Source organism: Nematostella vectensis, chromosome 11, assembly GCF_932526225.1.
Source record: "Nematostella vectensis chromosome 11, jaNemVect1.1, whole genome shotgun sequence".
Lineage (NCBI taxonomy): Eukaryota > Metazoa > Cnidaria > Anthozoa > Actiniaria > Edwardsiidae > Nematostella > Nematostella vectensis.
The window spans coordinates 5,470,179-5,495,694 of record NC_064044.1 but is presented as its reverse complement, the minus strand read 5'-3'; the positions used below and the strand labels follow the sequence as shown (position 1 = coordinate 5,495,694).

General features: G+C 39.5%; 5 protein-coding genes across 5 annotated transcripts in view; all 5 read right to left on the bottom strand.

Moving 5' to 3' along the window:
- Nucleotides 1-316: 316 nt before the first annotated feature.
- On the bottom strand, nucleotides 317-1,263 carry LOC125573857 (uncharacterized skeletal organic matrix protein 7-like). The gene is made up of 2 exons (XM_048734674.1): nucleotides 1,058-1,263; nucleotides 317-646 (listed from the first exon to the last, which is right to left on the bottom strand). The coding sequence occupies exons 1-2, from the start codon at nucleotides 1,102-1,104 to the stop codon at nucleotides 367-369; spliced, it is 327 nt and encodes a 108-aa protein (XP_048590631.1). The 5' UTR covers nucleotides 1,105-1,263; the 3' UTR covers nucleotides 317-366.
- A 33-nt stretch (nucleotides 1,264-1,296) lies between these two features.
- Nucleotides 1,297-2,893, bottom strand: LOC125573776 (uncharacterized skeletal organic matrix protein 7-like). The gene is made up of 3 exons (XM_048734543.1): nucleotides 2,685-2,893; nucleotides 2,183-2,312; nucleotides 1,297-1,482 (listed from the first exon to the last, which is right to left on the bottom strand). The coding sequence occupies exons 1-3, from the start codon at nucleotides 2,825-2,827 to the stop codon at nucleotides 1,297-1,299; spliced, it is 459 nt and encodes a 152-aa protein (XP_048590500.1). The 5' UTR covers nucleotides 2,828-2,893.
- A 6-nt stretch (nucleotides 2,894-2,899) lies between these two features.
- On the bottom strand, nucleotides 2,900-7,365 carry LOC125573775 (uncharacterized skeletal organic matrix protein 7-like). The gene is made up of 3 exons (XM_048734542.1): nucleotides 7,334-7,365; nucleotides 3,550-4,095; nucleotides 2,900-3,227 (listed from the first exon to the last, which is right to left on the bottom strand). The coding sequence occupies exons 1-3, from the start codon at nucleotides 7,363-7,365 to the stop codon at nucleotides 2,900-2,902; spliced, it is 906 nt and encodes a 301-aa protein (XP_048590499.1).
- Nucleotides 7,366-7,820: 455 nt separating this feature from the next.
- Nucleotides 7,821-25,516, bottom strand: part of LOC125573774 (vegetative cell wall protein gp1-like) — a 33,036-nt gene continuing 15,340 nt past the window's right edge. The window contains exons 5-9 of the mRNA XM_048734541.1: nucleotides 10,839-11,348; nucleotides 10,266-10,321; nucleotides 9,383-9,486; nucleotides 8,947-9,074; nucleotides 7,821-8,013 (exon numbers count right to left, since the gene is read on the bottom strand). Of these exons, the coding sequence (XP_048590498.1) occupies nucleotides 7,821-8,013; nucleotides 8,947-9,074; nucleotides 9,383-9,486; nucleotides 10,266-10,321; nucleotides 10,839-11,348 (991 nt within the window). The remainder of the gene's footprint in view (nucleotides 8,014-8,946; nucleotides 9,075-9,382; nucleotides 9,487-10,265; nucleotides 10,322-10,838; nucleotides 11,349-25,516) is intronic.
- Nucleotides 14,976-16,576, bottom strand: LOC125573856 (arf-GAP with SH3 domain, ANK repeat and PH domain-containing protein 1-like). The gene is made up of 3 exons (XM_048734673.1): nucleotides 16,396-16,576; nucleotides 15,565-15,637; nucleotides 14,976-15,277 (listed from the first exon to the last, which is right to left on the bottom strand). Exons 1-3 carry the CDS (start codon nucleotides 16,492-16,494, stop codon nucleotides 15,051-15,053), a joined length of 399 nt encoding a protein of 132 aa, XP_048590630.1. The 5' UTR covers nucleotides 16,495-16,576; the 3' UTR covers nucleotides 14,976-15,050.

The window sequence follows — 25,516 nt, the reverse complement described above, 5'->3', positions numbered from 1 at the left end:
TTTAGTAACCTTCTCTCTTGTGCTTTAGAATGTAACTTTGCTAAGGGTGGATTAAAAGCACTCCAACATATTTGGAGTGGGAGGGGGGAGGGGGGGAAGGGGTAAGGGGGGTAAGGGGGGGAAGGGGGGGGAAGGGGGTCAAGGGGGGTCAAGGGGGTGTGCATGGATAAAAACCTCCCACCTCCCACCTCCCACTCCAACATATTTGGAGTGGGAGGTGGGAGGGGGGGAAGGGGGTGAAGGGGGTGAAGGGGGTGAAGGGGGGTGAAGGGGGTGTGCATGGATAAAAAACTGCGTTGGGATTGGTTTCTCTTTGTTTAATATTTGTACTAAAGGCTAGGGCCAAGTACCATTACAACTGCATGCCTAGTTTTTCACGACATTAAAATTCTTGAATTCAATAACGTTGTCATAACCATTGGCAACGACCACGCCACCACTTGCGAGAGCGGAAAAGTGACCGGAAATGGTGCGCACGAGAACTCCGTCTCTATAGACACAAGCCTGACTTCCGGTCACGACAACTTTGATGTTGAACCAGGTTCCTGTGGCGGGAGGGCCGTTAGAGCATGGGAACGTGGACGTAGTGTGGACGACATTGGTCTGGACATATCCGGGTTGTACGCAGCCGTTGACCCAGTGGGGCCTGGAACACACACGGAAGACACACAAGTTAGTATGATTCAAGACTGCGACTATGTAGGATGACCTCTTTCTTGAACCAAGGGATACAAAGATCTACCGCAAAAGTTACTGGCGGGCTTAAATGGTTCCACGCCGCTATTTTAGGATCCCGCTCAATGTCTATTCACACAAAGCATCCATTTCCATCGGCTAATTCAAGCAAGTAATCAAGAAATTTTAAATCAAATATCTAAAGCATATCATACTTTATTCCTAGATTGTTATTTTGAAGTTTCCATGCGAATAAATCACTGTATTTTCAATGATAAACAATAACGAAGGAGTGTGTTTTGTTATAACATTAGCCATAAAAATTTCAGTGACAGGAGTTGAAATAAGGCAACCACTTTTTGGAACGGTAAATAGGCCTTACCTGAAGTAAATGAAGTCGAAATTGTTCAGGTCCTTTGCGTTGAACATTATTCCAAGATGTCCAACTCCAGAAGACTGGCTACTAGACCTTCCGCGAACGTTGAAGAAATCAGCAGAGATTGTATAACTTGAGCCTGCAATTACCTCTTCGTACAGCGCACGGCAGAACCCGCTCCCAGGCCATGCGCCGTTTGTACCATGAAGTGAATAACTGCTGCCCTTCTAAGCTGCACTAATACACTAAGTGGTAAGGAACGGTATTGGCTTGTTGAGTGGGCGGAGTCTGAAGTCTCTGTAGTGGATGACGTTCTGGTAACCATTGGCGACAATGACACCACCTTTTGGTGTGGGAGTGAAGCGCGTAGGGACTGAGCTGAGATATACATTATCTCTGTAGATTTTTACCGATGCTCCTTTAACACTGACCTGAAACGAATTATATCAAGGCTTTAGCGATACGTGAAAGCAATTCCATTTCACATTTAAAGGCTACACGCCTGATGAATTTTGCGCTTAGTGTGAAAGCATTTCCAGCGGCGTAGCCAGGAGTTTTTAACAGGAGTGGGCCCAAAAGGCCTTTTCAAGGCATTGTCTCTTGTGTTTTAGATAATGTTTCAAACATTAACTGTATTTTTGGCTGCTAGAAGCAGGCCCGTACCCAGGATTTTTCTTTGGGGGGTGCGAAATCCGAAAAAAATGGACCTAGTTTTTCCCTCCGGGGGGATGGGGGGGAGGACACAAAAAGCTATTTTATATACCTTTGCAGTATATCCACAGAAAGTTTATTGTCGGATATGGCTACGAGAGTGATCAAGCTTATGCTTTAAGTGTTGTCTTCAGATAGCACGTCTATTGATAACCCAAAGTGGACCTTCGGCTGTTGTGTGGGAAGGGGAGGGGATAGGGTGCGTTCGCACCGCTTGCACCCCCCCTGGGTTCTATCCTAAGAAGGGGGGCCCGGGCCCCCTTGGCCCTGCCTACGCCCCTGATTTGGGCCCCAAATGACTTTCAAGAATGTTATCCTACCCTTATCAGCAGCGGTTTTTAAGGAAAGTATTAGGGGATCCGACCACATATTTCCTAAATATCACAATGGCATAGTTGCATGACACACAAGTGTATTTACCTTTGCAGTGAACCAAGTCTGTCCTTTTGGTGGTCCATTAACACACGGGCGGTTAACTGCGAGATTGTCAAACACAGGAACCCCATTCTTCACATATCCGGTCTGGTAGCAACCGGCCACCCAATGGGGTCTGAGATAAGAGAGTACACGTGATCATCACGTGTAAAAGGGTAACAAGCACGTGGGGAAGAAAGAGGTTATTGCGTTTGACATAAGTGTTGTCAGAGGGGCTTATTCGGCTATATCAACGATGTGATGCATCCATAACCCATTTTGTGAGCTCTAATCAAAAGGTGTAGCAAGGCAAAGGCATTGTAGGTGTAAAAGCCCGAGTGCGAAGTGAGACAGTTTTTTATTCACGATCTTGCTATCGAACGAGGCAACTGCCAGCCCGCTTCATACTGGCTATGGTTATTCTATCATGTGATAATCACGTAATTGTTTTGTATTGGGCATGTGATGCGCACGTGAAAATGGAGTAAAACAAATTTGTTGCACTCACCTGAAATACACGAATTCAAAGTTGTCAATGTCTTTGGCGTTATACATGAGACCCAAGTGCCCAGAGTTAACGCCTTTCCAGCCAATCACGTTATACAAGTCAACAGACACACTGTACTCTTTAGTATGAAGACTTTTTGGCATGAGCACTCTGCAGAACCCGCTAGCAGGCCACGTGCCATGCGCAGCATCCAGCTCATAGTACTCAGGCCCTCGTCACGTGGCTCGACACGACCGTGAAGGGAATGGGAGCCCATCCGATAGCTTCTTCATTTTATACTCTTTGAAGTATATGACATTCTTGTAACCATTGGCAACGATGACACCGCCTTGTACTTTGGCGGGAAAATGGGTTGTGATAGTCGCTACCAGGATCTCTCCGAGGAAGATTTTGCCGCGTGTTCCGATGACGTCAACATGCGCGCTGAACCATTTTCCGCCTAATGGGGGGCCACCAGAGCAAGGCCCTGAGGAAGCACCACTAAAATTAGGGACCCCGTTGACGACATATATTGTTTGATAGCAGCCCCCAGCAGAGTGTGGCCTAAAGATGAGTAGATGATTATTATAGTCAGAATTTTAAAAGGAGACAAGTGTTGACATAAGATAATATTTTTTGGAGTTTGCCGAAATCATTGTTTCCTTTTTTTACCAAAAACTGTGCACGTCGAGAATTCCCACGTAACCTTGCAGGCGACCATTTTGAAATAAATTTAACTCAATCAAGTCTTTGAGTGCAAACTGAAAGTAAAAATTATGCACATGAAATGTCCAATAATTTTTAAAATGTTTTGTTGAAATGCTGCTATCATGCGAGTTATTTTAAATATCTTTATCAATAAAAGCGCATCGCCGTCTCGACTTACCTAAAATAGACGAAATCGAAATTGTTAATGTCCTTTGCATTGAACATCAGTCCAAGATGACCAAAATTAACACCGTCACGCCCGATCAGATTCAAGAACTTCGCCGACACCCGATAAGAGGAACCGCGTAAAGCAGGTTTAAGTAATGTTCTGCAAAACCCGCTTCGCGGCCAGGAGCCATGGTCCGCGTCCAGCAAGTAATATCCAGGAAGAGTGTGTGTCGCCATACAAGACCTCGCCGGGAAGGGGTAGAATTTCGAGATCCCTTTTATCTCGAAGTTTTTAAAGTAGATAACATTTTTATAACCGTTCGCGACGATGACTCCTGCGCGTCCATATGGTCGGTAATGGGTAGAAACTTCTCGGATTAGTTTGTTGTCCAGGAATATGCGAGCTTTGGCACCCTGGACGAGAACCTTTGCCTGGAACCATGCTCCACCCCTCGGAGGTCCGCTTGGGCAAGCACTGGATACTGAGTCCGCGGGGAATGTTGGGATTCCGTTGATGACGTAACCAGTTTGGAAGCAGCCCCCAGAGGAGTGAGGACTGGAACGATTAAAAAATCGAAAAGTATCGATTATTTAAGCTGGCACTGAGCTATCATTCTTTAATATTTTGTTGCTCTTTTAACAAAATAATTTTCCTTTATCACCAGCACAATAATTATCAAAGATATTATAATAACGAAACATGCAATCATATTTAAAAATACAATCAAGTAAACAGTTTGCAATATCAATAATCTGCACATGAATCTTATTAGAAAAACGTTGTCAGTGCAACCGGCGAATGGCAAATGGTAGTTCCACGACTGAAAAAACTCTAGCTATGCAAGAGCTATAAGTCCATTGCCTTTAATTGATTAATGTATGATTAATCGATGTTCTCCTGTTCTCCTATTATCTTTGTTCTACAAAGGAGTTCTTTTGTCTCCATTCTTCTCGTTCTTTGTGTCGAGGTGTGAATATTGTTCATTTGCCAATCAAATTGCAGCTTGTCGTATATGAACATTTCTTTTACTCAGCAAAGCCAGCTCTCCCTCCCCAAGACGAATGTGTTAAAAAATTCATTATCTAAAAACATTCATTCTTGAATCAAATCAAATAGAAGCATCAGAGACGGACAAACCGCCTGTGATTACTCACTTAAAAAGGCCCGCCCATTTATTCGAGTGTGGTATTTATGTTTATCTCGAAATGTCAAGTTTATACAAAGGACGAAAAGCACGTATGCGCAAATCGTGACGTCTTACTAACACTTGCTGACAGGTAAGAGGTGAGTCTTGCTGTAAAGCGCTATTCACGACTTCCTTGCTACGAACTGGTACCACTTCACATTTTATTAGAAATCAAACGTGGTATATAAATACAATGCAGATAATATTCTTAACTTAAAAATTATAATACCTAACATATTACTGCAAGTGCAATTAAACAATTCAAAAATATCAATAATCTTATGAAAATACAACTTCAAAATCACACGCCCGATACGAAAACCCGGATAAAACTCTATAGGCAAAAAACCGGGAACGTATTCCTCGATCGCATGTGTTGATTATATAGCCTCGATAATTAAGTCATTAATATAATATACCATGAAGTTTGGTTACACAGTGGTACTAGCGTCCAACATGCGAGATGAAATAATTATCATATCTCTATCGCAAATATACGATATGTAGGGCTAAAGTAGTTACGTAATCTTACAAAATAAAAAATTGTTGTTATATTTAAACAAAAGATCACGTAATGTGATAACACATACTCAGAACCGTAACGAAAACGCTTTCCAACTGCACGTTGTTACGTTGGAAAGCATTTATTCTCGACTTCCTTTCTACGAGGGTCATGAAGGGAGGCCCGATTCTCGTTTTCGCAAAATTCCGGTCCCGGTAGGTAAAATCCCGGTGGCTATATTACATATGCTGAATATAGGCTAAATATGTTCTTAACGAAATTCTTAAATTTTAGTGTATATAAGAATTAATGAATTATTAGGAAGAGAATTACGCTAATGATCAATAGCAATAATAAGGTTGTTGCTATGAGCGCAATTTCATTCTGCATTTTAGAACGTTCACCACAGGTGAACCGGGATATGGGTCATTCTCTCTTGATCCTTCGGGAAAATGAAATATAGAATGTTTTCTCAATAAAGCTATTAACATTGCTTTATTAGCCTTGTGTGTGGTGTTTGTTAGGTGAATTGTGGCCCAGAAAGGGGTTTAGTCCCTCTAGAGAAACTCTAAACCGCTTAGGGTTTTAACATAGTTTTAAAGATAAACAAAAACCCCCCAAAAAATTGTCACAAACGAAAAAAAATAAAACTGATCAACAGATGTTGGGTCTGAAAACGGACGGGTGTAGGAGGCCATCACGCAGTCTCTGCAGCAGTTACACGCAACCACAGGAAACCCGAAAAGGCAAAACAATCAAACAACACAGGGTGATTTGAAGGAGAGTTTTAAGAACCATACAAATGTTCAAGCGCATATGCAATGCACAAATGTCAAGGCAATAACTATATTCTAAACATTACTTTTTCATATATAAAATATAAATGTACAAAGATCTAAAATATGATCATTACTATACAAAGGGTTTGCAATTGTACTTGGTCAGTTTGATTATTTCCTTGATATTAGAGGCCTCTTTTTATATTTCGCTGAGCTGAGATACTAGTCTCTCTTTTCGCGCTCCAAAAGACAAGATTCTATTTTCCTTGCGAACACCGGCACAGCGAATCAAAAAGAGGCCACTGGAATTTGATGATATATATCTAGTACTAAAACTACGGGGATGTTAAATACAGGAGGCCTACAAATGCTGGATAAAAGGCGCAGAAGTTAACCAAAAAAATAACATTTTACATTTATTCTTTCTCGGCTGTGAGCTATTGATAATTGAGGCGTAAACTTCGCTTTGGCGGTCAAATACCACAGAAATTCCATTATCTGGATGGGAAGCGTCAAATTTTTATTATAAAATCGCTGTATCAAGCGCTTCTGTGTTCTAGCCTGGTGCAATTTTAAAAAAAATCGATGTAAGAAAAGCCTCTGCTCAAAAGGGCAAAATTACATAAATTTCAACAAAATTGATATTTCAAATTATAGTAAGTCTGTTGGTATTGCATTCTTAATTACATTACAGCGATTTTTAAAGATTATGCGAACCACGCAAATGTTTTTAAAAACTGATATATACCATCATTTTGGCATCCGTCATTTATCATCGGGAAAAGAAAAGAAATTACATTTGTAGTTCTTTAATTGGCAACGTGATAAAGAATGGACCAATAAAAAACTTCAAGGCTGTTAATTAGTGGATGCCATAATGCAGTTTCTGTCCAAACGACAGAGCAAAAAATGGCAAGTTTTCCCAAAATAAGGTCTGGTTAACTTCGGTAAGCTTGATTTTTTTCATAGAGGTTCCTTATGTTATGTTAACCAACATATCAAAAAGTGTTTTTTTTTAAATGGATTTGTCTTCGAGATAAGAGGCTTGAAGTGCAATTTTCAAATGTTAAAATTATGAATTCTCCTCGTTTTTAGGGAAAAGTCGGGCTCTGATCAGAAATTAAGCCACCTTTTGCTCGCTAATATCTAAATTTCATATCTTCTAAATTTCTTTAAAATATGGAATTAAGCTCCTTGTATGCGGAATCTTAAGCTTATATATTGAAAATTCGAAAATTTCATGCCATTTTTTTGCTCTGTCTGTCCAAACAAACTTCTGATTCGGTGCCAAGTGTTGGGCTTTAGACCTAAAAATGACATTCTCACAAAATGTTTACCAAGTTGCCGACCTTCAACATTTTCAAATGAAAAAAAAAAACATTTAATAATCCGAAAAAAATAGATTTTGAATCGATAAACACGTCACTGGATTTGGCTGCCATCCTTTCTAAGTGTAAAAAGAAAAATATTGACTAAATACTAGGTGTGACGAAATTAAAAATTTGTTGTGTTTAACACAATAACAAACCTCAAATTAGAAAAACATTTTCCTAAAATTGCCATGGAAGCTCCCCAAAAATGAACATTGATAAAAAGTATTCATTTGATTAAATTGCATCTAGTCCCCATCAATAAATAAGGCTCTATCGACATTAAAGCAAATAATTGGTTGTCAAGCAAATACAACCTACAATAAAAAACTTTATAATTCCTTACCTAAAAATATTTCACTCTGATTTTCTTTCCCTGTTGTTATATCTCATACGACAATACAATCCCAGCAAACTTAGTGAAGCAATAATCTCTATCTTGACTACAGCTTTGTCGAGCGACAGTTACTGGAAGTTATCTGCATTGGAAGCTGTCCGAATTTCTCGTAAATTGTCCAAGAAAACGTGGACGAAATTGGTTCACTGACGAGGGTTCTTGGATTATTCCGAGAGCACGCGAACAAAACTGATCGGGAAAACGCCGCTATTCCCAGGCTTTCTCTCCAGCTCTCCAAGCTAAAAAAGAACGAGAAGCAGTTTAAGTTGAAAACATATCATTTTCCCCTCCCAATCGCCCACATTGAAGTCTGGATTTGACAATGCATCTGAAGAACAAAAACGTATTGTAGACGTTCGCAGTCTTTATTTTGGCGCATTAAAAGGGTAACATTTGGAGCTTGGGGATCCTTTGACAAAATCCCCACAAGAAAAAGGGAGGAAGGGGGTATGGAACTCTTCTGGATTCACGGAATATTGTTAGATAGGCATAGGAAATTCGGCCTAAGGGAGTCCCGTGACAATGGGGAAAGTGTCACGGTAGTCTCGTTCCCTGCCTTCTATTGGCTGAGCAGCTTGTCGGTTAATGACGTCACTTTCGATTTGCTGCTCGCCTTGAAACCTGACAAAACACTCGAAATCGGCAAATCGACGTGTCTATGGGCTTGTATGGAGCGCCCGGGGACGGCAGTGCTGAAAAACGCAAGACTAGTTCCAATACCGCGCGGTTAAACCAGCCTTTTTGTTTTGAAATGGCTGGGTTTTACCGGCGAACTGTCACATTTTGGCGAATGCTAAGAAAATTAGATCAAATCTAAGGCTAAAATTTTCTTTATGACTCCCTCTTTATCAAACAAATCTTTCATCTTTTGTACAGTATGGTTTTAATGCTGTACAGTAAGTCAAAACAGCGACCGAAGTCAGCCTTTCGTACCTTTACTCGAAAGATTCACACTGAGATTTTGTTTGTTTTCGCCAGAACACGCGCATGCGTTATTCAGCACTGTCCCCGGGGACGAGGAGCCTGGGTACGAGCAACCTGGGAACGAGGCTTATGTCACTGTATTTTTGGACATTCCTCTGGCTCCCTTCTTAGCGAACATCTGTATTCACGACATTCCTTACCTTCTCTTGCTAGTGGAATAGTTGCTCCTTAAGCGCAGGTAGACTTACCCACCACTCGGCGTCTTCACCTTCGCCTTTGACGAGAATGACGTCACCCTCCATAAATCATTGTCATCATTGTCAGCCTCGCAATCATTCAGCGCCTGAACTCTGCGCGGGAACTGGCTCACGGGGACCTGGGGGCGAAGGTACAAAAAAACTCTTATCTATCATGGGTTCTGATTGGTCGAAGACCAACGGGAACCTGGAAATGACGGTAGCTGTTATACAAATCATAACTCACAGAAAACGGCTTATGATCAAAATTGTTAATTCTTGTTGAGGGACGAGAAGCAAAGAATCCGGAAAAAACCCAAGAAGCGAGAACCAAGCTTTTTTGAAGTCGTCAAACTATAGAACGAGTCTCTGGGAATTCCTGAGCGTCAGGGCTCTTTTTATGGGTCACCCCTCCCCCCTCCCCCCCCCCTCTCCCCTGTACACGTACCTGGCTGCTGTAGTTTCGAGAAGGTATTTCCGGTGCTGGGGTGTCGCCAACTTTGCTGTTTTCTTGCACCTTTGGTAAGGGCTTGTCCTTGTTTGGTGGGTAAACTGCGATTACAAAATAACATTCACATAAAATTGGCGGGGCGCCGTGAGCAAAATGTGGAAGGGCTTGTTGGGGGCTTTAGTACGGGATTACATTTGGAGCTTTCTGATTTGTCAACGTCTGGCAGGGAGAAGTGACGTGATTGGCAACCATACTTGTGCTGACAAATGAAAACGCTCCAAGGATTTTAAATGACAGAAGGCGACTTAGCTTGGAAATCGTTGGCGAGGGTTTGCAGGATACTGAAAACCACAGTAAAGAGGGAAAGGAGTTGTGCAAAACTAGTTCCGGTACCGCGCGGTGAAACCAGCCTTTTTGTTTTGAAATGGCGGCGATCTGTCACATTTTGGCCAATACTCCCTCATTATCAAAAAATCTGTCAGCTTTTGTATACTTTGGTTTTAATACTGTACAGGTAGTCAGAACAGCGACTGAAGTCAGCATTTCGTACCCTTTACTCGAACGATTCAACACTGAGATTTTGTTTGTTTTCGCCACAGGGAGCCCAAGCTCACAGTTAGTGGTTTTTGGGTTTTTAAAGAAATTCTCTATAAAAACACACGAAACTCACCGAGCGGTTAGAAGTGATAATTTTGATTACCTCTGTGAAGTTTCGTAAAATTCGGTCACACCTACCTCACTCGACGTACTCGACACACTCGACTGTTTTTATTAAGAATTTCTCACAAACCCAAAAGACAACTAACTGTGAGCTTGGGCTCCCTGTGTTTTCGACAGAGCACGCGCATGCGCATATGTTATTCAGCACTGTCTGCTTTACCTTTGACTGTTGTGTCTGAGTCTTGTCTCCTGGGAGGGGGTGGTGTCACGGAAGGCCTGACAAAATAATACGCAGATTACATACGGCCTTTGACGTATACAAAAGACGAGCCAAAACCATCAATTATAAAGAGATTTACGCATTGCTAGGTTGTAATGGTTGTGATAAGAAACCAAGATATATAAAATGATATTCTATTTATCTATCTACTTAACTATTGACCTATCCACTTAACGTTTTTCCGTGCGTGTGGACATAAATGGACGTTGTTCCGTAAGCGTGGAAACGATTGAATTAGAAGTTACTTGATTTTCGGGGAAGGGATTTTTATTGATTTGCAGGTTTGAATAGATTACATTTTCATCCGAAAAACGCCCATATGAGGTGAGGAAGTTCACACTTATTGCGTTACAAAGGCTAAAATTATCATACCTCTGCAACGAATTACTAAATTTACGAGAAAATGAGTAACAGTGCTTTAGCAGGGTAAATATGTTAATCCGAAAGACGCCTATATCAGGCGGGAAAGTTTAGGTGTTTACTGCGTTACAAAGACTAAAATAACCATCATACCTCGGTAACGTCGTAGACTTAGGTTTGTTCGGGGCATTTTTGGTCAAGCCGACGTCATTACTAACACGGCCGGTGTTCGCGGGTTTTTCCAAGCCCGTGGGTCTCGGCGGAAGCTCGGGGCGAGATGCTTTTGAATCGTCCTTCTCCCCCTCTCCCAGGGGGAAAGATGACTTCTTTTCCAACGCGGGTCTCCCCATATCTGCGATGTCCTCCCCAAACGGGACCTTTCCGTCCGATTTGGACCTTTTATGGGTGGGTACAGGCGGGAAATCGGGTTTAAGGTCTATGGCCCTCTTTGGTGCGGGTGGTAGTGGAGGCGGTCGACGCTCCGTGTCCGGATTAGTCCGCATGTCCGGTGGCGGTGAGGCACGGGTGGGTGTGTCGTGGAATTGCGGCTTAGGGGGTGAAGGCGGGCCTGTTGGCCTGACTGGCCGACTGACAGAGGGGCATCTTATTGGGGGGATGGGTGGGGGAGATTCGGTGACGTCAGATGGGCTTGTTTCGTCTTGCCTAAGAAGAAAAAAAAATGTTATTTAACTTGTCGCCACCTAAAGAATATTTCACGCAAACTTTAAGACTGCTTAACGTAGAATCAAGAAATGAATAGGAATCCCAACAGTTAAACTGGATTCCGACTCAAACACTCGGAAAGTTCTCGTTAGGACTAGGACATACTCGGGATAATCAATTGAGGAGTCTAGGTGGCGCAGTTGGCAGAGCGTCACTCTTTAGTACCTGTGCCTCTCTCTGGGTTCTAGGTTCGATTCCTTATGGTTCCGACGTGAGTTGAGTTAGTTGGTCCCGCATTTACTCCGTTTTTTCCCCGGGTTCTCCGGTTTTCCTCTCTCCACAAGATTAATTAATTTCGATCTTATCTGGATCCGTGGTCAGACGTCTTAATCTGCACTCTCGTACTTCAGCATCTAGCTGAGACGAGAATGATTAGCTACTCCAATTTATTTATTTATTTTTCTTACCATGATTTAACGCCATGCCCGAATGTGCTCCCCGTAGCGACATTCGCATAACAAGGTAACGCAACACTTTGTCGGACACATAATCATCTGGCTTACGGGGCGAGGAGGCAAATTGCGACGGTGGCGGGGAGGGGAAGGGGGACCGGACTTTACCTGTTGGAAGAATAGGGAATGGCATTAAGAATGAGGTTGATGGAATTACAGGGGTACTTGGAGAGTGATTCTAGTATTATTCGCCTATTTGCTGGTAACGTGTTGTTTGGGTTACAAAAAAACTTAGAAATGATTTCTCTGGTCGTCATGCCAGAGAAAGACGAAAAAAAAATATTTTTTTTAATGAAATAAGTTCTTTCTGACAAAGAAACTTTCTGACTGATCCGTAAGAGCTGGATAAGTTTTGTTTTTTTTGTTTTTAATATACCGCTAAAAGAGCGAATTAAACGAGCGCGCGAGTTTTCAACCTAAGAAGTCATGTGACTCAGTGCAAGTTGCCTATTGGCTATAGTGTTGTGTGTACCTTGGAAGAAAGTTTGACATCATTCAGCGCCTCGTCATCACTCAGACTCGTTTTGATGTCTGTCAGCTCGATGACGTCATCCGTGAAGTCCTCGGCCTGGTTCAGTCCCCAGTCGATTTTCACGTGATCACAGAAGGTCAGTTTGCCCTTAGCGCATTTCCTCAGCTAAAAAGAAACAATTGCTTGTGACGTGTTTTACTTTTCAATCAGAGGAAAATATTTCTGTGGTATAATTTGGTGGGGATGGATGGGCACCAGGAGCGTACACAGGGTGCGCACCCCCATCCCCCACCCTTGGCGGCCAGAAAGTGGGTCATTTCATATTAAGGAATCTTTAAATACTATGCTTTATCCATATGATACCTATGACTGCGCACCCCCACCCCCCCCCCCCCCCTTCCCCCCAACGGCTAATCTTGGGAACGCACACACTCAAAGGAAAAAAAGGTTAAAGCCTATATTCTCAAGGTTTATCGTGAAGGTGCGATAACTTGGCAACGAGACCAGGAAAGCGAGGTGAAGGAAGTGCGTTTAAAGAAAGAGAATCACGCCGCCATTTTATGCTCCCGCTTATTACCGAGCTACACATTTCCATTACACGAGTTTATTATTACACCCTAATTCAGACAAGTAATTGAGACACCTTCAATTAGATATCGTTTACACTTTACCAGGCTTTAATCGTGAAGGATTAAGCTTTCACGCAACGAGACAATTGTATTCACAAAATGTAACCAATAACAAATGTGTGGTTGATCGACACCCTTTAAACTTGTCAAAATTCTGGGCCCAGAAAAATGCGAGGGAGGACATTATTTGAACAATGCTGCACAGGGTCTTTAGTTGGGCCAAACACTATGAGCTTTACCGTTAATTCAAGCCGAAAAGATTGAAACAAGATAAGAATAAACACGATTTTTAAGTACCTCTCAGTGATGTGAAATGTATTCGATATGAAAAGGGAAGGTCACGTCTGATTGGTGGGTTCATACTTTTCAGACAACTGTGGTAAAAAATAGACAACTATAGTACTAACAAGACAACTGTAGTACACTTTGGACTAGCGTTTGACTTCCAAGGACTGTGGTTGGTAAAATCAAACAACTGTTGTCTAGATGGCCTTTGATTGGTCAATTTATACTTTCATTTTTCCAGTTTGTTTCTAGAGGGTGTTCATATTATCGCAGTGCTTGGTCGATACTTTGATCGGCCTTATTTATTCATTATACTCACTTTTAGGAAATAGTTTTCTAAGGGCAATGGAAAAGTATAAGACCCGTAATCATAACTCAGCAACTCCAGTGTGTCGCTGTGACCTCTTTCCTTTGCTAGCTGTACAGGCGTTTTACCGTTTGAGTTTTCTGTGAATTAATGAGCAGTTTTAGTAATAAATTCAAGCCAATACATACTTTCATAATCTTTTAAAGTAGTGCGTGATGGCATGAGTCGACGTGAAGGCGTAACGAAAAAGCTGAAAAATGATGTACTATTGACGCAATATGCGTGATGAAACTCTTTGCGTGACGTAGCGACGTCACTTATAATTGACTCACCGATATGTATACTCTCGGCGGCGCCTGAGCGGAGCAAGACTTTAGCAACCTCTGTTTTCCCGGCCTTCCCTGCGAAGTGTAATGGGGTGTTCCCTTCCATATTCACAACATTTGCGTTATTCCTGCGTTACGAGATACAGACAAGAGACGTTAATTTTCAGTTCCTCAATCCTCAAGGAAGATAATTCTTTAAGAGAAACATCCTTCGTCTAAGTCCAGGAATTAACACTTATTAATGTTTCGGGCGACAGTGATTTTATGTCGGAAAAACGAAGCTTTAGCCCAAGGGAAATGGCGCGAGAACAAGGCGGTGGATGCAGAAGGAGGCGGGAGAGAAGAAAATTAAAGAAAAAGACGTCTTCTCTGTCCTTTCTTTTCTCTCCCGTCCAATGAAATCTGCCGATTACAATCATGACATAAAATTAAAATTTGTGGATGACACGAGCTGAAATTCTCATTAAATGGACGCACATAAAGAAAGGAAAACATTAGCTGCGTATCAAGCGAGTGACCATGCAGCCCATGCGGGACTCGATTTTCTTCAGTATCTCCTCTAATGGCGGGTTATTATGATGACAGAATATTTTTGAAGATCGAGCATGGTTTTACATAGTTTTAGGGTATTGCTTTGGATATATGAAAACCAATTATCAAAGTAGACATGACGGAAAAACATGATGTGACGCTTCAAATAAGCCCGTTTCACATCGAATAAGGCGGAGAATTTCTATGAGTACTTATTAACTTATAGCAAACAAAATATCAAGTACGACTTTTTTTAAATTGATGCGACTTTTTGTAAAGTGTCATTGAAATTTGAGCTTTTCGTCCCCGAACTGATTCACAGGACAATGATGATCAAGGAAAAATTATCTTAAAAAACCAAAATCTGGTCATGCGCACTTTGGCCTCACATTATTTGTGTTTTCAAAATCAGTATAAAATCGTAATACAAGAAACCTATAGCCACTGAAGAAATTGTGTCTTCTCTCTCTATCTGGAATTGCGCGTTTTCCAGGTTTTTCAGTCATGTCATCAAAGTCTATTATCCAAATATTCAAAAAAGAGTATAAATCCACACAACAATCAGTTCCCAAACAAGGACTTTACTTGTCTCCACTTCCTCGTGTCTTACTCAAATTGCACGCAGTTAAACTCTAAATGGTTAAACATTAAACAAACAATAGTTGAACAATATTATCGAGGGTCTGACAAAACCAAAGGGTTCCCAAAATAAAAATAAAAACTCATTAGTCACGAGCAGTTCAGCGGTGGCTATATTGTCGAGCGTGATGGACTGGTCCCTAGAAACGTGGACACCCATCCCGCGATGAACTCTTGAGCACTCGATACACGTCAAGACGCCGAGGTTCGTCGACAACCATGTGGGATCTGTACAAAACAAACATGATATTTACGAAAGACATAGCGTGGGAAAACAAACAAACAAACAAACAAAGAAAAAAAATAAAGAAAATAAAGAAAAAAATAAATACAGTATAACCCCTGTATAACAGACTAATACTACGCAGACTCTTTCCAAAGTCCCAATTTTCAATTCTTCGTGCAAATTTCATGAATGAAAATTTCATGAACGGAAAAAAAAGATTTTGCGCTTATTTCATTTGTTTTGTCCAGCCTGGAATAAAAATAAATGCAAAAAAAAAATTCATTTTCACCTTTAGAGGTACAGTCTGCGCATGTATCATTGCCAGGTAACCGCTGAACTTGTTTTACTATACTAAGGCGCAGCTGAAAAAGGATAAATATTAGCAAATGGCGTATTGACTCCACAGAAATTCCATTCACCCGTAGCCAACCTGTAGGCTTTTATAGTTTTTTCGGCGAAAACACGGAGTTCAAATATCACGACCGCCATCTTGAATTATGCGTTGTGAAGGGGCAAAAACCAACAAAGCCTAGGCTAATACGGCCGTTGAGAGGTTGTCTGTCTCTAATAAGCAAAGATACACAATTCACTGAATTTTTTTCAGCTCAGCAAATTTCTAATTTTTTTTGTAAAGACAAAAACGGGAGGTCATTAGGCCCAATTTAGCTTACAATCCGAGAGTCTAGAAAGTCGGAGACAGGAATACCATTTTTAAACTAAGTATTTAAACAATACAGGAACTTTTTATATAGAGCTATCATCGCCGGCCTGAAATAACAAACACATGTATTCAAACATTACAGTTGGATTGGTGGATTCAAGTGGATACCCCCCTTCCCCCTTAGTGGATCACCACCACCCCAACCCCATAATGTTCTGACTAAAATTCTGTCAGTAATGTATGTTAGCCTCAATGCACTAATTAACTTCTCGCTTATATCGGTTTATATCGGAACTTTACTGTTTAATGCTATCATATCTATTATATGTGTATGATAATTGTTGGTATCCCCATCAATAGTAGTTAGGCCCATCCCTGCAGACTCATTGGACTGTAGAATGATTTATTGTTCTCCCATTATAGAGCGATGGATACTCTATCATAATCAAAATAACTTACCTCATTCTTTTCGCTGTCACCGAACGCTTTCTCAAGGGCCTGGGTGCGGCTATTGCTAATAACTGAAACCCATCTGCAGCAAAACAGAATTCGGGACATGTGAATCGGTCAATCCATACCGGCTGGTTTTCACTTGGGCACGGGAGAAAACGAAAGCAAAATACAAATAAAAAACCGTTCAAACTTAAACGCAACAAACAAAGACCGTTTTCAAACTTAAAGCCGCATTGTCAACAGTTTACTTCCGGTCGATTTTACGTAACAATCTTCGATGATCTTTAACGGAAAATGCGAAAAATATTTCAAAAATATTAAAAGCAGTGTGTCTATTGGAAGGTTTTTTTGAGGATGTGATTGATGATGTAGAGCGGATGGCCTGTTAAATATTTCGAATTCTAATAGATTATTTTGTCTTTTAACGGTTGAGGTTTCCGTCGGACTTCCGGAAGTGAACTGGTGACAATGCAGCTTTAAGCCGCATATAATCGGACGCAAGCGGTTTTTAATGTTTGCGCACGCGCAACAAAAATAAAACCAATCCAATTTAAACGCAACACAAAAACCGTTTGAACGCGAGTACAGCAAGCAGTTGCGTTCTCTTTCAGTTTGTTATCATGCACGTTATATTCGGTAGGTAACCAACTAGACTTAGGCATCCAAGTCAGCTTCACCATCTGCTTGGAAGAGAAACGTTCTGTTGTCTGGTGTAAAAAAAAGATGCAAAAGTTAAGTGATAGTGTGTATGGTATTGCTAATAAATCCGTCGGACTTACGAGAAACGATGGAAAAGTTGTGTTTCTTTCCCTCTCCTTCCTCCTGCGAAAGACGGGGAAAAAGATGAATAAGAAAAATAAACACCTTGTCTTTGTAATGTTCTCATCACTATGTGTTTCTAACAATTCTTCCAGAAGTCAGAAGGCTGAATGGACTATTGTCTCAGAGACCGTGAGTTCAAAAGAAATCATTGATTTAGTCACACTTGCAGGTCAATTTGGAAATCCAAGCGGCTTTTAAATCCAGCACTTTTCGCTACTGATGGGCTTTGACTTATAGCTTACTAGTAAGTCCACCAATCAGATTGCAGCATTGATGATAGTCTACTAGTAGGTCAACCAATCAGATTGCAGCATTGATGATAGCCTACTAGTAGGTCAACCAATCAGATTGCAGCATTGATGATAGCCTACTAGTAGGTCAACCAATAAGATTGCAGCATTGATGATAGCATACTAGCAGGTCAACCAATCAGAATGCAGCATAGATGATAGCCTACTAGTAGGTCAACCAATCAGATTGCAGCATTGATGATTGCCTACTAGCAGGTCAACCAATCAGAATGCAGCATAGATGATAGCCTACTAGTAGGTCAACCAATCAGATTGCAGCATTGATGATAGCCTACTAGCAGGTCAACCAATCAGATTGCAGCATTGATGATAGCCTACTAGTAGGTCAACCAACCAGATTGCAGCATTGATGATAGCCTACTAGTAGGTCAACCAATAAGATTGCAGCATTGATGATAGCATACTAGCAGGTCAACCAATCAGAATGCAGCATAGATGATAGCCTACTAGTAGGTCAACCAATCAGATTGCAGCATTGATTATTGCCTACTAGCAGGTCAACCAATCAGAATGCAGCATAGATGATAGCCTACTAGTAGGTCAACCAATCAGATTGCAGCATTGATGATAGCCTACTAGCAGGTCAACCAATCAGATTGCAGCATTGATGATAGCCTACTAGTAGGTCAACCAATCAGAATGCAGCATTGATGATAGCCTACTAGTAGGTCAACCAATCAAAATGAAGCATTTATGATAGACCACTAGCTAGTGATTTGACCAAAGTAAGGATAGGGTGGATATCATCTTGCAAAGCTACTGTGTATAGGCTGCTCCTCTTCTACTCCCCTCCCTTAAGAATTAACATGCAGTATGTAAGTGTTTCTTCAAAACAAAAATACAAAATGTATATCATTGACGGCTAAAAAACTAAGGCTGAAAGAAAATAGCTTTTATGATACTTACCTTTACTTGACAGAGAAGAAGGTTTAATTTTTGTGTAGGTGGAGTCGTCTAAAACAATGTAAAATGATAAAAGATTAGCTACGAGTCCCCGACCACTAGCCCCTAGATGAGCTACAAGTCCCAACGGCGTATCCCCTAGATGAGCCACTAATCCCGCCCTTAGCCTTTAGATGAGCTACAAGTCCCCATCGCTATCCCCAGTGAAGTACGAACCGGTGAGTGTGCCAGGGTGAAGTGTCCATCACGTATGCTGCAGTAGCGCTTCTGCCACATCTTGCGAAGTCTGTAGACGGAAGAGCATGTCAGATGGTAGTAGCTAACTTTTACCTTTTACCAATCATTCCTTCCCTACATTTTCAGCAGTCATAGGTGTAATTCCATTCACAGGACACAGATCCCTAGCTGGGTAGCTTGCTGTGTTGGTTCTATTATTCTTTGCAAAGAAATAAACTTTTGGTCATTCCTTCCCTACATTTTCAGCAGTCATAGGTGTAATTTCATTCACAGGACACAGATCCCTAGCTGGGTAGCTTGCTGTGTTGGTTCTATTATTCTTTGCAAAGAAATAACCTTTTGGTCAGCCCTTCACAATTGGATTCAAAATGGTGGGAAATCTGGTGTGGGAGGGTGTAGTCATAAACTTTGAAAGAAAATAATCCCCTGTCAATCTCACCCTTCGCTTCTCTTCATTAGGTATCCTGCTTTTTCTGTGCCATGAATAAAGTCCCCTTGTTGACCATGTAAGCTATATGAACCCTTGTGAGGCTTGTGGAGAAAAAAATAATAATAAGAGAAAATTTATAAGTGAACATAAGTACGTAGGACCAGCTGTTTCATACCATCATTATGTCATTCTCCCTACCTGTTAAGTTAGAATACTGAACTGTATATATATATATATATATACTGAACTGTAACCAAAGCTCAGGTCATAATCATGGTCGAAAATAAGCAGCAATGGCAAAATATCAATGCCACAACAAAAATATATATATATATATATATATATAATGATGGGCTCACTGAAAACAGCTTCAAGACCAGGTACAGAAACCACACCGCATCATTCCGACACGCCAAACACAGAAACTCCACCGAACTCAGCAAACACGTCTGGACTCTCAAGGACAACATGATTGAGTACTTTATTTCATGGCGCATTCTTTCTTCCCACTCCGCCTACAACAGTACCACTAAGCGTTGCAACCTCTGCCTCAAGGAAAAACTGACGATCATCTGCCAACCCAAACTATCAACTCTAAATAAACGCAATGAACTCGTGTCCTCGTGCCGCCACAGAAACAAAGCCCTGCTACGAAACAAATAGAACTGTTAATCCCGTCACCGTTAAATTTTCGCGCTATCAATTTTTCACACGTTCCGCACTGTTAGTTTTCGCCCCGCATATTTAATGTAACTCGCTATTGTTCCTCTTACCGCCCTAGCTAAAACTATCAGTCTATTATTATGTAAATTTCAATGTTAAAAGTATATATACGATGGTAGGAATATTCTCATTAAATCCCCTGATGAGTGGGCAACCACGAAACAGACCTGTAGGGAAACCTATGTAGTTTGTATTTTTCTCAAACCAACACTATATATATATATATATAAAATCCCCTGATGAGTGGGCAACCACGAAACAGACCTGTAGGGAAACCTATGTAGTTTGTATTTTTCTCAAACCAACACTATACACCGCTCTACTTTCGAGTATTGAGCACTTTCTATGAAAGCCTTCAACCATCATTTTATATATATATATATATATATAATCAGAACATGACAACGCTAACAGCAGGAACAGGAATAGAAATGAAAACCCTTCAAGAGCAACAACAACAAAGATAACACGCTTACAGTAGAGAAAACGGCACAATGAAAAAAAAAAAAAAAAACAGCTGCCCACACATTTATTTATTCAGACTAAAACACCAACAATAACAAAAAAGCAATAACGGAACCATGAACCATAACCACGGTGACATGTGGGGTAAAGTGCTTATGCATCACCTCTTTGTCCACTTGCAGGAAGGCCTTGATCTCACTCCTCATGTCCACAAGTCCTTTTCGCTCTTCATCCTGCTTGGAGCGCAGCTAAAAGGACAAAGTTACTTGTTAACAAATCAAGGTACAATCCCACATGGCAACAATTACAATATCTCAATGCCTCAATATCTCAAGTGAAGAAGAAGATTTTTCGAATTGTTTACCGAAATCTTTGTAGAATAGACAAATATATACTTGCTTGCGGCTAGGGCATGTGTAAGTGGTGTTCCGTGTGGTGGCCGAGGCTGTGACAGAGTACTTTTCCGCCATGTTCTAAGCCTCGTTGCGGCGTCTAGCTTTTTACCAGCTCCCAGGTATATATATCTGATATAGTGGGGTTTCCTTTTTGCACATGCATTTTAATTTGTCTCTCTTTTTCTTATGATTTCTTATGATTATACTTTAAAGTATTTACTACATAAGATACCACAGATTTTAGTTAATCAGAATCAGTTAATTATAGAGTCGTGTGTTTTGACGTGATTTCGACTTTTTTTTACTTTTGAATTCAACCCTTCGCCGCAAAAACACCTTTTTGACAAGAAAAACAACATTGTCAGCGGTATGCATTTGGTAAACATGTATGACGTCATCATAAAGAGATATTAATTAACCAAGTTGACATCTCTAATAAGAACGACATAAGATTATGATTGTTTATAGTTCAAGAAGGTTTAAAAGCTATTTACCCAAACTAAGCCGTTTTTCCTTTTCATTTTGAGAATTTATCTGATCGAATGTGAGGAACTTGCACCAGATAATACAATTTTTAGTATTTTTAATAATTGTATCTGCATTTATGATAATGCTATGATAGTATTTTTTATAACAATAAAACTAGTTTTAACCTTTGAGCGTTCGTTGTGTTATGCGTGCTAGATGCCCCTTTTATTTTTTTCGGGGTCCGGTGTCCATCAAATCGCGCGCTCTGATTGGCTCTCTTTAGGTCCGGTATCCTACGATCCGGACCCCGCGATACCGGACCGCTCACCTTCAAAGCTCTAAATAATGAGTTGATTTGTAAAATGACCATCGAAAACTGTTATTTCACACTAAAACGGCATTTTATTTGCCATTTTATCTAGAATCATTGACTTTACGGAAAATCGGTTTCAAATTCCCTGTGTTTTGACAATTTCCCGCCACGCTCGAGACAATTTCAAGTTTGCTATCAAAATTTTATTTGGGATAGGAACATTTTATTTGGGATAGAAAAATCATCAAATCTTCTGTTCATACGAAGAAAAATGACAAGCCAGTGTAGGAATTTACCTGCAAAACCAGCTTAACTTATTTACATTCAAGAGAAGTTCTTTAGTGAATATATCTTATCGTCTGTCTGTGGAGGATTAGCGAAAGAAGACATTTCTGCGATCAATTCGAGTGGAGAAAGACGTAATATATAGATTTAGGCACTGCCTAAAAGCGGAGCCAGCATGACTTTTTTCAGCATAAACTTGTGTAGAACCCCCCTTCCTTGCACTTTTATTATGCACCATGTTCCACCACCCACAAAAACGACACCATATGTAAAACATATAAAGATTGCATGTTCTATAAATACTGCAATTATCATTAAAAGGTGTCCTCCCAATCCTCCTTGGGAATACCTAGAACAAATATGTTTTTTTGTTCTAGGTAAAAAAAGTATTTATTGACATTACTAAGGATATAATTAACTAAACTATACTTGATAGACAACTGATACAGCAATATTAGCAAAATTAATTTGTGCTTTGAATAACAGGGAAGGCTTTCAGGTGTGAAGGGAGGTCATATTTATTTTAAAATGAGGATCAATTAAAGTTCCTCACAAAAAACTGGGTGCTATTTTATTCTCTTCAAAATTAAAAACAATAAACAAATACATATCAAATTCCTATACATTAATAAGTATATCAGCAAATCACACTATCATAGTGAATTTGAGGCGAAAGTACTCATTCACTGCCTGTACTGTTCAAATTCCTTTTACTTCTTTAAATTACTTTACTTAACTTGCAAAGGTAGGGCTTTATCATTTTCTTTCTCTTGTGTAAGTTTTAAAGTAAGCAATTCAAATATTGGAAAATATCTTTATTAACCTTCCCTCTTGTGCTTTAGAATGTAACTTTGCTAAGGGTGGATTAAAAGCACTCCAACATATTTGAAAAAATATAAGAACCTAAAATGAACCTGTTAACCTAAAATTATCAAATTAGAATTTGAAATAGGTTAAAATAGGAAAATTTATTTCTAAATAGTTTTAAATATGATCTCAAGGGATCATATAGGAGACCTATTTTTGTTTTTTATTATTAATTACTACCTCAATTACTTTACCATGAGTCATTGTAATAGCAAGAGACTATTTATGAACCTTAATAGCCTAACTGTCACTAACCACACATTATACAAGAACCTGTCAGGCTAACATGAAAAATGTTTTTTTTTTTTTACTTTTATAACTCATTTTTTTAGAACAATTTTTCCATTAAAATATTGTCTTACTTTTTGTTACTATATATATGTTTATTTTTGGTGACCTACATTAAATACCAATGCCTTATAGGTACATCCTGCCCTGGGTCATGCCTCTTAGCCAGCAGCTTGTGTCTCAGCTTGATTTCAGAATCTCTGGCTGAGATTAACCTGAAGAAGTTTGGAGAAAAGCATTTAAGAAAATAAAAACTGGTAATTTCCTTACGATACAAATATTATACCACAAAAACCTAATTCAAAAAAACCTAAAACTAAAAATAGGATACAAATATTATACCACAAAAACCTAATTCATAAAACCTAAAACTAAAAATAGTCCCAACTAGAATTTTCTAAAATGATACCCATTACAGAAAATTATCATATGAACTTTGCTGTCTCATAAGCTCTATGATCTGATGAGCCAGAGGTTGAAAGAGCTTTTATAGGAAAAGCTGCAGAGGGAAAAAAACTATTGCTTTTGAGAAATTGCTCCTCTACAAAAAAGCTGTCTTGTCGAGTCTTGCCTTTTTTATGAAACCTGAATTTTACTTTTGGGCCACATTAAATTGTGACATGAGTGAAAAAAAAGTTTTTTTAAGGTTTGTAAGAAAACATTGAGGTACCCAGGGTTATATTGAATTTTTTTGTAGGTGGTATAAAAACAAGGCATATTTTTTTAGGTAATAACAGATCCTCAAGGTCCTAATATGTATGTGCACCTTTTTTTTAAATCAAAACGGAATTCAAGAATGGTCGATTCAAATTTCAAGTGTTTATCGAATATATGTTGTTTTTCACAAATTACTAATACTCAGGGTTTTCGGAGACCAGCTCTCAATTTCTTTAAGGTTTTATGAAACCAGTTCTCTATTTCTTTCTCCAAAGTAATTCATTTAAGCCTTGCTAATCTTTGTTAGAATTTGACCAATCATTCATTGAAATGAATTAAAAATCACTTTTGGTTTTATTTCTAGTACATATGTCATAGCTGTCAACCCAACTTGGACAGAAATCTTGTAAAATCGGATGAAACACAGCTAATATGCGAAAAAAAAACAAGACAGGCAATGCGGATGAATACAGAGAATGTATGGACATTCTCACAAAAACTGGTTTATGATGAGGTCCAAAATCTTCAAAATAGATACTCTTAAAACTACCCTGTCATAAATAGGGACGGTCTGAGATTTTCCCAAACATTTTTTTTATCGCAACACATCCGTTTTTTTTTAGTTTCTCTATGATGACTTTAGTGCCTCAAAGCCAAAAAAAAAAAAAAAAAAAAAAAAAATAACAGCTTGAATTTAAACATAAAAGCTGGAATTGATATATAACAAGCGTCATGGTTTCTGGAGGAAATAAGAAGGCTTTTCCATCCATTTAAAAATTCATAATTAATAATTTGGTAATTTTTTTAGATTTTGCTTTTCGTTGCGGGAAAAACCCTCTTCCTCCAATTAAAAACCTAATTTCTTCAAATCAACGATACATATCTACTTCAACTCGCCCGTATACTGATTCTAAATAAGTGGCGTGTTTCGGGGATACAAACTCTACTTATAGGCATGGTCATTTTTTATCGTTTTCACAAAACATGTCTGATAGTCTTACTCGTTCTTAATTTTATTGAAATTTGAAGCAGAAATTAGATTTTTACTTCAAAAATTGCTGTTTCCATGGATACAGTTATGACAAAAACTGGGCGTGGCAGGAAATAAACTTTTACAACAAGCACAGCGTATGACATGCATTTCGATCGTATAATATTTAATAGAGGCGCGCGGCTAGGTTTCAGTGTTCTGAGTATATAAGAATAGAAAACTCAAAGTACTACAAACACAATTACACGAGTGATCGATAGATTGTCATCATGAACATAACTTGATTCTACGTTTTAAAATGCATCATTATTAAATTAATGTTTTACTGCTATCTGATCCTCGACATGTTCTTAGCATGTTTCTAAAATATGGTGAAATCTTTGGGCTTTCATATAAACAAGGTTCTTAATAAAACAATAGAATTTAAGCTAAATAAGCCACAAAGCGACCAGCCGTGAAAGTTGCACTTATCATGGTTGACTGGGTGCAAATTCGCAAAACGCATAAAATATATCAAATATAGAATACTTTGAACTCACTAGGTCGACAATTTTTTTAGTCGTTCTCTGTCGTGAGGAGTACAGCCATTTCTGTGTTTATTTTGGCTTGAATTAACCCTTAAAAATCATGTGACGTGTAAGTGCTGTTATAATATTATTTGTTTTGGGATCCCTGTGGCCCCTTACCACCAACCAAATTATGAAGTAAAGAACATTTATTACAGTGCAATTTGCATATAATAAGCCCAATCATAGCATCAGTATATTTTGGCTGTGTTAATTTATGGGTTAATAAAATATTGATCGATACTGAATTATTTTAGTTTATTCAACTTTATCTTTTGCTAAACGACTTAAAGATCTGTCTTTACTTGTTATTATTATTTTTATGTCAACGTTCACCTTTGTGTAGGAAAACGTTTACGCCATTGTAAGCCTTTTGTTAGTCAAGAGTCGTTAAAAATTACCATCA

What these genes read in the sequence shown, in the direction of transcription:
- LOC125573857 (XM_048734674.1), bottom strand. Translation starts at nt 1,104, where the DNA reads ATGTTCAACGCAAAGGACCTGAACAATTTCGACTTCATTTACTTCAG. An exon ending in TTCGACTTCATTTACTTCAG is followed by an intron (nt 647 to 1,057) that starts GTAAGGCCTATT and finishes TGTGTGTTCCAG; the next exon opens with GCCCCACTGGGTCAACGGCT.
- LOC125573776 (XM_048734543.1), bottom strand. Translation starts at nt 2,827, where the DNA reads ATGCCAAAAAGTCTTCATACTAAAGAGTACAGTGTGTCTGTTGACTTG. An exon ending in TTTGAATTCGTGTATTTCAG is followed by an intron (nt 2,313 to 2,684) that starts GTGAGTGCAACA and finishes CTCTTATCTCAG; the next exon opens with ACCCCATTGGGTGGCCGGTT. An exon ending in AGACTTGGTTCACTGCAAAG is followed by an intron (nt 1,483 to 2,182) that starts GTAAATACACTT and finishes AATTCGTTTCAG; the next exon opens with GTCAGTGTTAAAGGAGCATC.
- LOC125573775 (XM_048734542.1), bottom strand. Translation starts at nt 7,365, where the DNA reads ATGTTGAAGGTCGGCAACTTGGTAAACATTTT. An exon ending in GGCAACTTGGTAAACATTTT is followed by an intron (nt 4,096 to 7,333) that starts GTGAGAATGTCA and finishes TAATCGTTCCAG; the next exon opens with TCCTCACTCCTCTGGGGGCT. An exon ending in TTCGATTTCGTCTATTTTAG is followed by an intron (nt 3,228 to 3,549) that starts GTAAGTCGAGAC and finishes ACTCATCTTTAG; the next exon opens with GCCACACTCTGCTGGGGGCT.
- LOC125573856 (XM_048734673.1), bottom strand. Translation starts at nt 16,494, where the DNA reads ATGTCCCGAATTCTGTTTTGCTGCAGATGGGTTTCAGTTATTAGCAAT. An exon ending in GTGACAGCGAAAAGAATGAG is followed by an intron (nt 15,638 to 16,395) that starts GTAAGTTATTTT and finishes ATCCTTTTTCAG; the next exon opens with CTGCGCCTTAGTATAGTAAA. An exon ending in CGCAGACTGTACCTCTAAAG is followed by an intron (nt 15,278 to 15,564) that starts GTGAAAATGAAT and finishes TGTTTTGTACAG; the next exon opens with ATCCCACATGGTTGTCGACG.